General features: G+C 36.0%; 3 protein-coding genes across 5 annotated transcripts; 2 read left to right on the forward strand and 1 right to left on the reverse strand.

Annotated features, from left to right (window-relative positions):
- The first annotated feature begins 100 nt into the window (after window positions 1-100).
- On the forward strand, window positions 101-4,556 carry LOC126752173 (nucleoside diphosphate phosphatase ENTPD5). Of its 3 annotated transcripts, XM_050462780.1 has the most exons (7): window positions 101-274; window positions 343-483; window positions 2,289-2,442; window positions 2,498-2,641; window positions 2,724-3,366; window positions 3,432-3,774; window positions 3,841-4,556. In XM_050462780.1, the coding sequence occupies exons 2-7, from the start codon at window positions 451-453 to the stop codon at window positions 3,928-3,930; spliced, it is 1,407 nt and encodes a 468-aa protein (XP_050318737.1). In that variant the 5' UTR covers window positions 101-274; window positions 343-450; the 3' UTR covers window positions 3,931-4,556. The 3 variants fall into 3 exon arrangements, with proteins under 3 accessions (XP_050318737.1, XP_050318739.1, XP_050318738.1); XM_050462782.1 differs by lacking the exons at window positions 101-274; window positions 343-483 and adding an exon at window positions 587-613; XM_050462781.1 differs by lacking the exons at window positions 101-274; window positions 343-483 and adding an exon at window positions 2,053-2,195.
- A 230-nt stretch (window positions 4,557-4,786) lies between these two features.
- Window positions 4,787-6,339, reverse strand: LOC126752182 (geranylgeranyl transferase type-2 subunit beta). The gene has a single exon (XM_050462797.1). The coding sequence runs from the start codon at window positions 6,170-6,172 to the stop codon at window positions 5,147-5,149; it is 1,026 nt and encodes a 341-aa protein (XP_050318754.1). The 5' UTR covers window positions 6,173-6,339; the 3' UTR covers window positions 4,787-5,146.
- Window positions 6,340-6,866: 527 nt separating this feature from the next.
- On the forward strand, window positions 6,867-9,663 carry LOC126752179 (mastermind-like protein 2). Its single transcript, XM_050462794.1, has 3 exons — window positions 6,867-7,708; window positions 7,783-8,366; window positions 8,433-9,663. The coding sequence occupies exons 1-3, from the start codon at window positions 7,655-7,657 to the stop codon at window positions 8,956-8,958; spliced, it is 1,164 nt and encodes a 387-aa protein (XP_050318751.1). The 5' UTR covers window positions 6,867-7,654; the 3' UTR covers window positions 8,959-9,663.
- Window positions 9,664-16,589: the final 6,926 nt, after the last annotated feature.

Below are 16,589 nucleotides of genomic sequence, written 5' to 3' on the forward strand. Positions count from 1 at the left end.
CAGCGTTGCATGCGCTACCACTTTTAGGGCTGCCACTCTTCAGCTTACTATTTTTCTAAACATTTGTGTATTTGTTTGCCTTTGCATTACCGGTCGCTATCTCATTTCGCCACTAAATTTTAGTAGTTCCTGTGAAATTAAAGCGCAATGTGTTAAATTTATAAAAGACTGTGCTATTGGAATATTTGCTTGTCACTAATAAGTTCGAAGTAAGGGCAAACTTACAACGCGACGGAAGAAAACATGTCCAACTTGTAGAGTGGTGCTAAATAAAGTAAACACACTAAGCCAGTGCATTGTTCATATTTATTTAGTTGATACTAACTGATTCGCTTTAATTAGCCGCGCGTAACTAGCCAATATAACGACTTGACATTAGCAGTCCCTAACCAAAGTTATATTATTTGCGCATTACGTTGATATAAGCAAATAACGAACAAATAAAATAAGATGACGTCGCCAAAAGATGTGCGGCAACGTAAGGTGAGTAGAAGTATAAATGTATTATTTTAAATATTTATAATTTCAGTACTTTTCTTACTAGCCACAAGCTAGAAATTCAGCCGAAATTTAGCGGCTAACAGAAGGCATAAGCAATAGAATGAATTGTGAGGTGGGCAAATTTTACCGGTTTAGCTTTCTATGACATGGGAACCTATGCACTTGCAGTTGGTAGTTTCGTAGTTTTTCGAGATTAGGAGGCTAACTGGTTTATATACTAATTGCACTACATAAACATACAATACTGTTTCATCTGAAATATTTTAGTGACACTTCTGATGTAAAATTGGCCATTTAACTTTATTTAAAATATATTGTATAGGTTATTTGACTTTTAATATCTATATATATTGTCATATATATGTATGTATATATCTGCCAAGTTCACTGATGCTGTTAAGTAATTATCATTTGTATCGTAACAAATACCTACAAGCTATTTAGTGTTAGATCAAAGTTTATTTTTCTATATATAAAATTGCACGTTTGATGCCAAGTTTAATGACATTATTGTAGTGCGTTTGTTGGTCATTAAACAAAAAACTGTGACGTGAGTTTCTTTGTGGTCAGGGCTCATTTATCATGAATAGATTTAAATTAAGTTTTTTAGTTTAGTTTATGCTTGTTTTTCCACTGCTTTGTCAGCTGCATACAAAACAATTTAAAAAAGACGAATATAAAAGTATATAAACAAAGATATAATTTAAAATATAGTGTAAGTTCTAATATATGTATATTAAATTTAGTGTTCACTTGCATGTAGTAAGTTCGAAAATTCCGGTATATACATAATTGCTGTGTCATGGTGTGCTTGCAAAATATTTATAAATGTATCTAACGACTATTGCCTTGGTTTTTACTTACTTGTATAACTATACACACTTCACTGATAAGAGAATGTCTAATGTCGGGTATAATAAATGTAATGTATTTTTTTTGTACAATCTTAAAATTTGCTGATTTTAGATAAGATAAACTGTTAAGGTTATTTTAAAATGATACGAAACGCTTTTCATTTAATTGACTCACAGTTGAATTTTGCATCGAAATTAAATAGTAAAATGACATTCCAAAATATTTGCTCTTTTCACACAAGAAACATAACCATTTAATTTTTAGTTTATTAATTAATATTAAAAAATGAACAAAGTAAACTCAAAAGTTCTTAGAATTATATAATTTCATACAATAATATAAAGTATAATATTAATTTATTTTCATATTTTAGTATTTTCTCACTGTATAAAATTTTACGATATGATTTAATATAGAAAAAATAGCAAAGTTATTTAAATATCATACTTAAATGTAAAAAGAATATTTGTTTTATCATGTTTTTGATATTTTCCCCAACGTCTTTTACGATATGTCGCTTATCATGTACCAGAGAAAAATATATACGTTCTCTGAGTGTACATTAAAATTTTCTATAATACGATATACGCGCTGAAGTGCTCAGCTGGTTTTCGATAACATCGTTGTACTTATTTTTCTCACCGACCTTCTGCTACGACAACAAATTATTTTTGACATTTCAATTTGCCGCATTTACAACAATTTTACTAAAATTGAGGTAGTCTTTTACAAAGTTAAATATTTATACAGCCGAATGGCTTAATTTAAGTGTATTTAGACCTTAAAGCGTATCAAAATGTTTAACTAAATGTCGTATAATGATGTTTGAATACCAATTGGTAAGTTTACGGAAATATCGGTAATTCTCCTGAGAAGAAAATAAACCACGAAAGTGTATACAAATTTTAATTATCTTTCTTTAACACTTGTAGTTGAACACAAACGATGACCAAGCGGGTGGTGCTGCTACCATTAGACGTAAATCTGCAAGTCCAAACGGTGGTGGATCGAAGGGCTTACCTAGAGGACTAAAGCTTTCATTTCTCTGTCTTGTATTGTCTGCTACATTTCTGCTATTCTTTTTTGGTAAAATTTTTTAATAATAATTTAACCAGTAATTTAGAAATTATAATAACTGCAGGTGTTTACTTGGACTCCACCAGCCCATTTTTGGTACGGTTGGCATCAAAATTAGGTTATACACGCAATCAGTTTGCTGTTATCATCGACGCTGGTTCTACAGGCAGTCGTGTTTTGGCATACAAATTTGATAGAAGTTTTATTGGTAAGTTAAAAATTAAATTCAGTTACACTTTCATTTATATCTACCCTAAAATTTTCAATAATTTATTACCAAAATTTTAAAGACAACAAGCTGGTCTTGTCTGAGGAGCTCTTCAAAGAACGCAAGCCGGGACTCTCGTCTTTTGCGGAAAATCCATCCCAAGGTGCACATTCCATTAAACTGCTACTTGATGACGCTAAAGCGTTTGTACCCAAAGAAAAATGGTCAACGACGCCTTTGGTGCTTAAAGCAACAGCTGGCCTGCGGCTTCTGCCACAACATAAGGCCGAAAATCTCTTAAATGCCGTGCGTGAACTTTTCGAAAAGTCGGGTTTTAGCGTTGAGCCAGATGCAGTAGAGATTATGGACGGAACTGACGAGGGAATTTTTTCGTGGTTTACAGTTAACTTTTTGCTTGGTCGCCTTTCCAAAATCAATCAAGCTGCGGCCTTGGATTTGGGTGGCGGTAGTACACAAGTCACTTTTGCACCTACAGACCCCGATCAATTACCTCTCTACGAAAAGTATATGCACGAAGTGAATACATTGAATCGGCAAATTGCCGTCTTTACGCACAGTTACTTAGGTTTGGGTTTGATGGCGGCGCGTCACTCAGTATTTACGAAGGGTTACAGCAAAGATGATACTAATGTGGAGTCTGTATGCGTTAATCCGATAATTAACAATCGTACGTGGACTTACTCGAATGTACAATATAAAGTGAGGTAAAAGCTTGCAGATGTGTATTTTGTTGCATATTTTAAATATTTGCTATTTTTTTTGGGTACAGTGGCAAACCTAATCCGAAATCTACTGCTGAAGAGCCGATCGTAGACTTTGAGCAATGCTTGGAGGCAGTCAAAACTCAAGTTTTACCGTTGGTTAAACCGAAACCCTTCACATTGAAGCAACATACGGTGGCTGCTTTTAGTTATTATTTCGAACGTGCCATAGAATCTGGGCTTATTGACCCCTTCCAAGGCGGTGAGATTACAGTGTCTGCTTATCGCAAAAAGGCGGAGGAAATATGTAGCATTGCGAATGACGAACAGCCTTTTATGTGCTTCGATTTGACTTTTATATCGGTTTTGTTGCGCGAAGGTTACGGATTGGGCGATAGCAAGAAAATAAAGGTAATAAATAAACTAGATTTTTTTTTTTGATTTTTTCATTAATAATTTTTCGTCCTTAATATGCAGCTTTACAAAAAAATCGATGGACATGAAATTTCATGGGCGTTGGGCTGTGCGTACAATGTTTTGACCAGCGATGAAAAATACAATTCCTAAATCTAAATTACAATAGTGAAAAAATCGCAAACACATCCAAAAAGTATACATATAAAATTTTTTTATTTAGTGCTAATGAATTGGTAGTATAAAAATTAAAAGTGCTGTGTAGAACGTAACTAAGAACCCAATATATCTAAAGCCAGTGCAGCAGCGGCTGTCCGTAGGATTGTGCAAATACTCGAGGCTATTTAGGATTTAGCGCTAATAATTGTATTTTGTAACTAAATGCCTTAGTGCCTTAGTAAACTAAAATGTTGTCACTTTTATTTGAATTCAATAATCTTAATGTAGTGTGACTTTAATTGATATTTTTGTGACTAATTCGAATGTGTTTGTTTGAAATTATTCATAGCTTTTAATCATTTATCTGACGTTAAACACTATGTGTTGGCATTGAGTTTACCAATATATGATTTACTTTTATTTGTTGTTTAGATAATTTTCCTAAATGTTGTAAAGTATCGTGTATATAAAACAAAAACCCTTTAACCTATATGATCGTAGCAGTATATTGTTTGGATTGTGTAAATATTACAAATAAATTGCAATTTGACGATCTAATGCTGTACTGTACTTTATTAAATAATTATAAATAAATTAATAACAATTTAAATCAACTATAATTCCACGCTTTGTGATTTTTGTTTTTTGAAATATTGTTTTTGCTATGTAAACAACACTTGGATTGTTATGACATGCAGCTGAACCTATGATGTCGTTGTTGATTGTGTAAGATTATGACATTATGTGGATTATTGTGCAAGCAATATTTAATAAGGGTCTGCAATAAAAATATTTTATGGATTAAGTATGCATGTGTAAAACCGCAAAAAAAGTAAAAATAGAAAACGACTGACGTGTGTCCATTACATATGTTCTTTATTATTGTACATTTTATCGCTTATTTCATACAAATGTCTTTAATTCTGTTTTCTTATTTTATCTTGACTATTACATTTACTAACTCTGTTTAAACAAACAAAAATAAAGTTAATATTACATATCTTTGATACGTTGCATAGAGGAATTAAAACAATTGGAGTTTACATTTTCTTTACATCATACTTAATATAAACAAATAATAAAATATAGTAATTATAAGTTTATTTTCAATTACTTATTTTTGTAGTTGTGCAAACTTTATGTACTTAACAGAATATTTTAGAACTTTGCGCAATATGGCTGTTACCGAAAATCATTTACATCTGCGAGTTTATGGTTTTGACAATATTTGCGGCTTGATACCTAAACGATCGATTACATACTGTGGCATACACAGCGTAGGATTAATCGCTTTGAGTCCCTCAAATCCCAATATCGAAAGAGCACCGATGCCAAAGAGTGTATGAAAGATATCTGGCATATTACCAGTGCGATCAGCAAAACCACCCGTTTCGCTGTCTTGACACGTTAGTATAAATTGTTTTAATTTTTCGGCGCTAATCCAATGTAGACGTCCCATAATGGTTAATGAAGAGAGCACCCACCATGAGTAGCAGACGTCAGGCAGTTTTTCCGGTCGTCCATTTAGACCACCCGAAGTGAGTTGACGTTCGCATAACCACCACCCTAACTTATCAACGTCGAGTAGGTGTAAACTTTGTGTTAGCGAAAGAAAGCCCACACAACAGTATATTAAGCCGGCATGTGATTCGGCGCCCGGTTTCGAACCAAAGCCACCATCGGTTTGATTGCAACATGACATTACGAATTTGATTGCACGATCTACATTAATTGTACCCTCCATACGTCCCAATAGTGTAAGTATGGCAACAGCACAAAAGCTAAAACGTGTATCCACCTCACCCCACTTGTCGCCAAAAAAGCTGCCATCGAATTGTTGTAAACCACTTACGTAGCGCACAACAGCTTCACAATCTATTTCATTTAAAGCGTCATAAATGCAGAGAATTTGTATGGCAGAAAGTGTGTATAATATATGGGGGTCGTGACCTTCACATGGCGCGAAGCCACCTGTAACCGGACATTGGCAGCGACGTATGAAATCTATAATTGATGTACGATCCAAACGATCCAGCTGGTTCATTATATCTAAGGCTGTCACACCCCAATATATACCCGACATACGTAAAAATTCGGTCATGCAGTATTCGTAATCGTCCTGATCCTTTCCATGATTCTCAATATATTCAACATGTTTCCAAAAGTGTAAATCCGTGGAGTTCTTTTCATTATTGGCGTCCACGTTACAGGGCTTTGCAAAACTTGTGAAATCCATTTTTGAGACTTGCTGTGACTCGTAATTTAAAGGCTAAAATATTACTTTTGTATATACGTATCTACAATGCTGCACTGATTAATTTTAATTCTTTTGCTGTAACAGCGCGTTGTTATTGGTTAATTGATAAAGTAAAAATAGAAAGAGGCAAGATCAAAATAATTATTAATCAAGAATGTCAGCTGGATATATAAAAAGAAAAATGTCATTTGAGCTCAGCGCTGTTCGCAAATTTGCAACGCCGTTATAAACTTAAGAATTTGTTGTGAAGTCGTAAATACCAATATATAAATATATAAAAATTTGCATTAAAAAAGCAACCGATCGCTTTTAATAAAGAAATACTTATTAAATAAATATTTATGTGATTTTATATCATATTAATTATGTTTAACAATTTTACAATATATATATATATATATATATATATATATAAAACATAAAGTTATAGCGAAAATTATTTAAAGACTCAAACTTTTAGTTTTTTGCAAACATTCCACCAATTTTTGCATACACCAATGATTTAAAGTATACTACTATCAGCTGTTTTTCCATATTAGTTTAAAAATTGCTCCAATTACATATCATATGGAAGTAAGCGAACAGACCCATTTGTGTTCCACATTCCACAGTTTTCTTGCCTTTATATTTTATCATTTCTTTGTGATTGCTCATCATTTCCTTCTTTATCTTCGTAGTCGTGATTCGTGGAAGTAGCGGAGTTGCAGCAGCAGCAGCAGCGGTGGCAGAGGAGAATATAAATTTAATATTCCACCCAAATTTCACACATTCTATTTTAATTCATTTTAAAAAACGTGTGAAATTCGAAGTGTAAACGTAAATCCATTTGTAAAATTTGCTATTAATTGTAGAAAAATAGAAAACGCAAATTGTGAAAAAAGCGTGAGGACATTGTGTAGTGGAAAATTTGCAACGCTGGCTGAAGCGAAAGAAATAGTGAAAAGACAACGAGGAACTGGAAGTTGTGGAAACAGTAGCAGCGCTGCTATTGTCAGTAAACGTAATAGAAAGGGCGACCATATAATCGTTGGGAAGGTCTCTAAATTTGTTTGCATTGCCAAGGGCAGTCAGGAAAATAAGATTTTAAAAAATAATAATTATTTGAAACTTACACATGGATTATTCATGAGTAAAGGGAAACGGAACAGTGCGAGCAGCAGGAAAAGACGAAAGTGAAAGGCGAAGCAGAGCAACAGCAGCAGCAGACGGCCGTGCAGCGCAAGCAGCGAAAAGCAAAAAAAAGCAAAGTGACAGACTTCTTAGCAAAAGACAAATTGCTGTGTTGCTGCTTAGAGCTTTGAACGTTGTTAAAATTCGTTGATTTTATACACATTTTCACAACGTGGCAAATTTGTTTGCTTCAGAAGGATATAGGTGGACACTGAAGCGTACAACTTGTTTCCAAATCAAGGTGTAAAGAAGTTTGCACACACCAGTCTACCAAAACGCCGCCAGCTAGAAATGTCCAATGGTGACGAAGTGCTAGACAATTGGGAGGAAATTGATGAAGCTGGTGTAAGTAAAATGCAAGCAATATTTCGTTTTTCGAATTAACTATTTCATATATTAATATTTCCCACAACTTTCAGTTGACAGATACATTGCAGAAGATACAACAAAAACAACAGGATACACAACCTCAAGAAACCGATAGTGCCAAAAAGTGCTCAAATTTGCCAACAAATTCGACAAGTTCAGCAAATTCTTCACTTGCAGTGTTTTCCAAAAATACAAACTCAACTTCAACAGCTGATTCCAAGCAATTTACGTTCTCCACAGTTGAGTTTCCAACACCTGCTGTCGCCGCAACCGTTCCGATGAAATTACTACAGCGCAACGCAAATAACAGTAGTGGCAATGTACAGGCCGCAATAGGCGGTACTACCACTGCCGCTGATTTAAAATCGCCACTGGACGATATGACAGCTTCATTTCAGCCGGTTATGATGATGTTACATAAACCAGCGGACGAGTTCCAGTCTCAGAATTATGCGACGCCAACAAATTTGCAGACTGTGAAGATACTACGTCGTCCAACTCAATCAATGGAGCCGCGTAATAATGGTATTAAGCCGCGTCAGCCCATTAAAACATTGCAACAACGTGAGCAAGAGTACGCAGAAGCCCGTTTACGCATTCTAGGATCAGCAAAAAATCCCGAAGACGATGTGGGGTGAGTAAGCTTTTCGAGATCACTTGCTAAAGTACCATTTAAAAATCTTTCTTTTTTATTTGGCAGCGCGTCAAACGCTTCGAATAATTCGACTGCATCAACAACCGCCACTGTCAACACGACTGTAAGCACAAACAATGCGTACAAGGGCAACACCGCTACCCCCAAGGTCAATCAGTCTGGCGGCAAAGGCGGAGGTGGTGGTGGTGGCAATGGTTCGCCACTTAATATGTATAATAACTATTACAATCATCAGCAGCAGCAGCAGCAACAACAACAACAACAACAACAACAGCAGCAGCACCAACAATCTAACTACTATTATATGCAGCAACAGAAACAGCAACAACAACAGATACCACCCGCTTATAACTCCCGTTCAATGTCAGCGCTGCTGCCACTTCCGCTACCGACTACGTTGCAGCATCAGCACCAACATCCGAAACCACAACCACAGAACCAACATCAAACATGGTCGCCCGTAGTCGGCGGCAGTGTGTCATCATCGGCTTTAAGACTACAACAGCAAGAGAGCATTTTACGTTTGCCTCGTGGTCCGGATGGATCCAATGGTTTCCAGATGCGTCGGTAACGCGGTTAATTACAACGGAAGATATTTACTCAAACATCGCCGTGATCGTAAAGAAAAAAAAAATTTTATTAATAATGCTTACTGCGTTCCTGCGTCTTTGAGCCATTTTTCAGTTGTCTGCTACACATACATATATTACACATTTAATTTTCTCCTACATCCAACAGTCTCAACAATATCTCTCAAGTAATATCTGCGACTTTCATCCAAACAAATTTGATTGGAAAATTAATTCGACTATAAGTCAACATCATTTGACCTTTGCAAATTCTTACACACAGTTATTAGATACATTTTTAAAGCAATAATAAAAATAACTAATTTTCAACACCCAAAATTTTAAAGCACCTATATACAGAAATAATAATAACAGTAATATTTTCTTTGCAATAATAAATTTTTTTTATATACGCATAATACTTATACACAAACACATGCTTATCCTTTGCTACCTACATGACATTCGTTGGGTTTTTGTTTATAAAATGAAAGAGAAAAAATGTCCGTAAATTGCATGAACCAAACTTATCAAAGCCACTAAAAAGTAAAAAAAGAAAATTAAAAAATAAAAAAACTTTTATGTAAATTATGATTCTTTGAGATTTCCACTGTCTGGTGCTATTGCAAATTACATATGTATGTAAATAACGTATATGTGTATCATGTTCATTTGAATTAAAGAAAGGTATTTTGGAAAAAATTAAATATTTTTATATTTTAACTCGGCTCTCAAGAATTATGGTGTGAAATTTGTGTTAAAAATTTTCGATAAAAACCGGTAAAAAATCTCGTTCAATATTACTTCCTCTAGGACAACTAAAACTATACTAGACGCTTACTACCACTGGCACCACAATCACTTAAATAATTTCGCCTGCTTTTTATGTATATAAGAACTTCGACGCTTTCTACTGAGCGGCTGCCGCTATAGAAATAATGTCACAGTCATTCAAATCTACCCATCTAGAAGGAAATACCATACAAAGTTCAGAACCTCACGAAACTCCGTTTCGACTCCGCTCCCACGACAGTCGGGTCTACGTAACCGAAACGGACCCGGATTTTTATCAGGTCAAGGACTATCAACTCGGCAGAATTCTGGCGCTACAACAACAACAACATCACCAAACTCCTCAGTGTGTACTTGGTTTCTTTCCACATATCGGGGGGAAAACTACAAAATGATTACACTAGTTTACAGTCATTTTGCGACTGTGAATGTGAGAAGTTTTTTCTTGGTAAATTTGTGTTGCTAAAACCGAAAATGATAGTAAAAACGTATGATTTTTTGTATTATGGTGTCGGGATCAAACCACCACCATTTACTAAATTGACAAAAATAGCTGTACGTAATGGAAAATGATGACCTCTTAGCACATCAGTCGCAAGTCACTGCCGTTACTATGACAATCGAGTCTATATACTCGTAATAATAAGAACAACTTTGAAAGCTCTTAGAGGACTAAGATATGCTTGTACAATGAAACCGCTATGTTGCATCCCTACAATAGTAACTAGTTACTTGGAGTCAAGCCACGAAGTTATGACTGTCAACAGTGATGTGAGAGCCAACGCACAACCCTGAGAAGGGACGGTTCGCCTTCTCACTTTAGCTCGCCTTCAAACGGATGTTCTTTGGCTACCTAGGGGATACTTGCTATAAGACCGGAAGTCGTGAGCTAAAAGAATGTAAAATAATCGATTCTGGTCACTCCTAAGTGAATGGCACTCAGAGAACTTTCCTCACTTACGTGAACTTCTACATATGACTCCATCCTCTACGCATATACATATATCGCTGTGTCTATTTAAAAGTGTGTACATATGTATGTATGCATATATACATATGTAGGTCTTATGTTTACATATGTGCATACTACATGTTTGGATTATAAAAATTAGCATTATTAGTAAACAAAAAAGGTTCGTACACTGCTCACGCGAGTGTATATAAATAAATGAAGATAAATATAGATATGTTTGTACCTGAACATGCAGTGGCAACAATTTTACAAATGTGATGACATCTGATAATTGTAATTGTAATAAAGATTATTCATTGTTATTGGTGTTGTCAGTATATAGACACTGCTTGGGATAAAGTAACATGTTAGCTTTCATCGAAGTCACTTAACGGCAGTTTCAGGAAACGAGCTGGTTCGACGGGTCTCGGACCAAAGTGAGAAGAAGGTTAAGCGAGTTGGTTTCGAAGGGTATGCAAAGAGGTGATTAGTATCGTGTGGGGACTCATTGCATGCTGGACATAAGTTGACGTTCAATGCCTGTCTAAAATTGATCGCGTCCGAATTTTGGTCGGAATATTCTTGTATGTCATCGACATATTGGAGGGATGTACTCTTGATATTCCTAGGAGGCGATTTCTTCTCAAGAAAATAATTTCTTGGTGAGGAGAGTGTTATGCTCGTTTATACGTAAAATGCGGGCCTGCGGTGGTGTAGTTTATAACCGGCCGGCCTATTGTCTTGTTTGTTGTCTTTGCCCCAAGCCACCCCCGGCTAGCGGCTTGGGGGTTTTGTTATGCCGACCACCGCGAGGAGACGTTTTAGGCCGGTGTTTTCGCAAACCAATTGCCTTGACTGAATTTCTAAAAATTTTTTATTAAAAATTCACAAAATGTTATTCAAATGTTGCTCATTGGCATACTTACAAATTGTAATAAATTATTTAATTTATTATATGAAAAAAATTGCTGTAAATAGGCATTTGTTCGGCCGTCAAAACCCATATAAGCCCTTAAAAAAATAAAAAGTCTTAGTCTTTCTGAACTGAAGCCGCTTTCGGTTTTTGAAAAGTTCCAAGAAGATCCGACGTTTTCAAGCCAAATTTTGATCAGCGATGAGGCACATTTCTGGCTCAATAGGTATGTAAAGAAGCAAAGTTGCCGCATTTCGGATGAAGAGCAACCTGAAGAGATTCAAGAGCTGACTTTTCATACAGAAAAAACAACGGCTTGGTGTAGTTTGTGAGCGGGTTGAATCATCGGTCCATATTTCTTCAAAAATGATGACGGTGAGAACGTAACCGTCAATGGTATTCATTATCGCGTCATGAAAACCGACTATTTGATGCCTGAGCTTGAAGCTCATCATCTTAGCGAAATTTAGTTTCAACAAGACGGCGCCTCTTCAAACAACCCTTCGGGGAGGAGATAGTTTGACGCTTTGTGTCGGTCGATTGGCCACCAAGATCATGTGATATCACACTGATGTGGTACTATGTAAAGTTTAAAGTCTATGTGGACAATCTCGCTTCGATTGAGGCCTTGGTACCAAAATTCAACAGTTACCATGCTCGAACAAGTCATCGAAAATTGGACTCAATTTGAAGGCGATAATCTTCAAAACATAAATGCCACAGAATGTTGTTTCGAATGATAGTAAACATTCCCCATTAATTTTGAAGTTTCTGTGTTTCTTCTTTAAAAAAGTCGGGTACTTCCAAATGGATCACTCTTTATATACAATATAACAATAAATCGAAATTTGCAATTCTCAAGTCACTTAAAAATATTTCTACAAATTAATTAACATACATATGTTTTGGCTAATTTAAAACACATTTGAACTCTGTTTGTTTTAATCATTGTACATTTGTTTTATTGCGTTTCTTTTATATCACTTTCAAGCCCATAACAACTTAAGCCAGTTTTAAGTCAACAAATAATGTCAGAAGACATACATACATATATGTACATAAGTACATACATAAGTATGTATGTATGTATAAACTATAACTCGAAATTCTATATATTGTATCAAAAATATGTAAATATTTACATTACTTACATACATATATGTACACATATGTATGTATGTACATATGCAAATATGTGAACCATTGTAAGTGTCATGATTTGGCTAGCATGCGATTGTCAACAACCTGTTGTTTGCGTCAAGCGCCAGTGCAACGCCGCAAATATGACGCGAAGGCATACATAACCCTACATACTTGTAAATATGTATGTATGTATGTATGTACATATATACTCTGTGTGGGCAATGATAATTACAGATCTACAAATGTATTTTTATATTTTTGTCAATAGCAGCGTTGCATGGCTCAGTGCTACCCCCATTAGCGTGTAAGATGATATTACAAGGTGTAGAGGTTATCAGCGCTTATCGGTGTTGTTGGGGGCTCGAAAGGAAAGTTTTTGAAAAATAAGCAGTTCAAAAATATTGTGGCGTAATGAGTATTATATTTATACAGGTTGTGATTTGATTTGCTATAGTTGAAACCATCCAAATCTTAGCATGGCCTGGAACTAATTAGTAAACTACTTGTAAAAAGCGGTAAATACGAATTCTGTAATCCTTGTCTTATTGTAATTTTTCGAAAGTTCAGTCATAATTTTTGGATAGTGGCGCTTAGAGTTTTTATTCTTTACTGGCGTAGACTCCGCTTACGAGGTTATAGCCGAGTAACAGTCGTTTCTTCTCTTCGTAAGGGGGCGGCAATTGGATATTCCAAGGGAAGCCAGGTCCTTCTTTCCAACGAAGTGGAGGTCTTACTATTCCTCTGCTTCCCCCGGCAGGTACTGCGGTGAATACTTTCAGAGCTGGAGTGTTTTCGTCCATTCGGACAACATGATCTAGCCGGCATAGCCGCTGTCCTTTAACTCGCTGAACTATCTCAATATCGTCGCATATCTTATACAGCGCATCGTTCAATGCGCAAAGGAAATCTTCCGCAGAACCTTTCTCTCGAAAACTGGTAATGCGGACTCATCTGATGTTGTCATCGTCCATGCCTCTGCACCATATAGCAGATATAGGAATAATGAATGACTTATAGAGTTTGGTCTTTGTTCGTCGAGAGAGAACTTTACTGCTCAATTGCCGACTCAGTCCAAAGTAGCAACTGTTGGCAAGAGCTATTATGTGTTGGATATCGATGCTGATGTTGTTGTTGGTGTATATGCTGTTTACCAAATTCAGACATCGCGACATAAAGGCAGCTCCAGCTTTGAAATCGACGAAGTGGTAGTGTGTCGATTATACCAAACGACGGGTTTCTCTTCCGAGGCTGTTAATTGCATTTCTTTGGGGGCGTTTTTTACGTGGCGGGTTCCAAACCCAGCGCACAACCCTGGCGAGGGATGGCTCATTTTCTCACTTTAGCTCGCCTTCAAACGCATGTTCTTTGACTACCTAGAGGATACTTAGTCTAATACCGGTAGTCGTGAGCTGTTTGAGCCATATGTAAAATTATCGTTTCTGGCCTCTCCCAAGTGAATGGCAATCAGAAAACCTTCCTCACTTCCGTGAACTTCTAAACATGACTCCATCCATAAAGTTAAATGTAGCGATTTTAAAACTCGAATAAAATCTTTTTCCCCTCCGTCGTAGATCATGTTCCGACTAATCTATTAGGTCTAAACTTAGAATGATATGCCTATATTCCCTACATACTTTCATGTTGTCAACTAAATTAGATTCGAATGACCTCTTGAGAATTCTTTAAATTTCGTTAAATAAATAGAGTAGTTAAATAGAGGCAACAAGCATGGTTTCATTCGACGAAATTCTGTTCAGAAGTGGATTTGTGGTCTCAATCGGCAACCGATATTACAACTTGTATTTTTGGTTTTCTCGTTTCTTGCAAAACCGAATCGGATTCATCGTTTCATATAAAACCGAATAAAATTCATTGTTTTGTCAAAACTTTATTACCACCACTCTTTACGTTCAGAAGTTTTTCTTTAGCTTTAATAAAGTTTATTTTGATTGGAACTTATTCCAGTTGAGATTTGCACTTTCCGAAGTGAAAAAAGCTTAAAGGGCCGAAACACAAATTTGCATGTTGTGTTGTTACATCTCCAGATTTAGATAGATTTAGATTGGTTCCGTCTGATAATGGGTGAAAATTTGGTTAGGTCAAGTATGGAAAATAGAAAGTTAGATCAATGAAAAAGTAAAGCAAACGGTAGGAACATCTCTACTACTCTTCTACTTGTTTTCTGTCTGAGTTATATTTTTGAAATTTCGGCTATAGTGCGCTGTATGTTGTCTTCGAGCTCCAGGAGAGGTGCTGGTTGACTGACGTAATTCTTTGATTTCACATACTCCCAGAGAAACTTATCTAGAGGCGTTAAATTGAATGATCTTGGCGGCCTTTTGACTAGGAAATTTCTCGAAATTAAATAGGCGCCAAACTTTGCACGCTATGTGTTCAAGTTCAGATGTGAAACATTAGGTGGCGCTTTGTCTTGTTGGAAATATGTAGATTTCAACTCCGCCGATTTCAATAAATTCTGGTGGAAAAAGGCCGATGATGTCGCCATACCACAATCCGTACCAAACGTAAATTTTTTAAGAAGCAAATGCGTTTCTAGAGGAATTTGATGAAGATTTGACTTTATCTGTATATACTTAATAGCGACAATTATGTTTGTCGACGAAGCCATTAAGCCAGAAATGAGCTTTATATGAGCAGATGATTTTTCGATGAATGTGAGTTTTTGAATTTTTCGGTGAAACGTGAATTTGTGTGCAGTTTCCAAGCATTGTACCAGAATGAAACGTGACATGAACGAACCTTACCTCACACTGAAAAAATTTGACACAACTCTGCAAACAAACATGGCAGCCTTGAGTCAGTAAAATCACGTCATCCCTGCTATATTTCTGGAAAAATTATTTAAAAATCTTTTAACGCCCGAAAGCTCAAATATTTAGATGCTGTTAGACCATACTCTTGTTAATAAGGTCATTTAGACATCGATCAGAATCAAGATCGTCGATCAAGCAGCAGAGAATAAAGAAACTGAAAACCCATAATGTCGCAAGTTATCAAAATCGGAAACGTGTTTATAATACCTTAAATCATTAACGTCATAAGTACTTACAAATATTACAATAACAATTTGCCGCAAAAGCTTGCTAAGCTCACTAATTAGAAAATAATAACACGTATTCGAGTACTACTTAGACCTCATTGCTGATTTTGTATCAATAAATATATTTTTGTATACTCGCATAAGTTAAATTTATTCTTAGCAACAAATTTAAAGTGAAAAATTGTAATAAAAATCGAGAAAACTATAATATATTCAAGTATTCTGGCGATAGTTGGGTTTGACGGTTGTTGGGTCGCACTTCTCGTCCAATTTAATGTCTAACGATGGGCCCCTCTAATTTTTTGAAGTCTTCTCTCTCTCGTTGGATGAATTTATTAAAAGTTCTTTCCTATCAGATTGGTGCGCGCTCGCGTCTACCTTGTCAGACTGCAGTTACCTGTATTTTTCGCAAAGTTGAGGCTTCGAACGCAGCAGCAATCGCTTGCTGTTTACATACACACTACTAAAGTGCTTGCTGGCACGCATGCTGGACAATGTTAGACGCATAGGCGCACTTGAACTACATAGCTCCAACACGTTCACATACACGCACTCTGTTTCTATATCGTTGACTGGGGCGTCTGCGATCGGCGTTCGCTGGCAACTGATCAACATGAAGCCCCATCGGTGTTGGCGGCGCAAGTATCGAACGCAATTGTTTTAATAAATATTATAATTTGTTTAACTACATGCATTGTATGTATGTACATTGTGACAAAAAAGCACCTGGAAATAGTACAGCACCTGCTTAAGTCGGTACATCTTAGTAGTT

Source organism: Bactrocera neohumeralis, chromosome 3, assembly GCF_024586455.1.
Source record: "Bactrocera neohumeralis isolate Rockhampton chromosome 3, APGP_CSIRO_Bneo_wtdbg2-racon-allhic-juicebox.fasta_v2, whole genome shotgun sequence".
Taxonomy (NCBI): Eukaryota; Metazoa; Arthropoda; class Insecta; order Diptera; family Tephritidae; genus Bactrocera; species Bactrocera neohumeralis.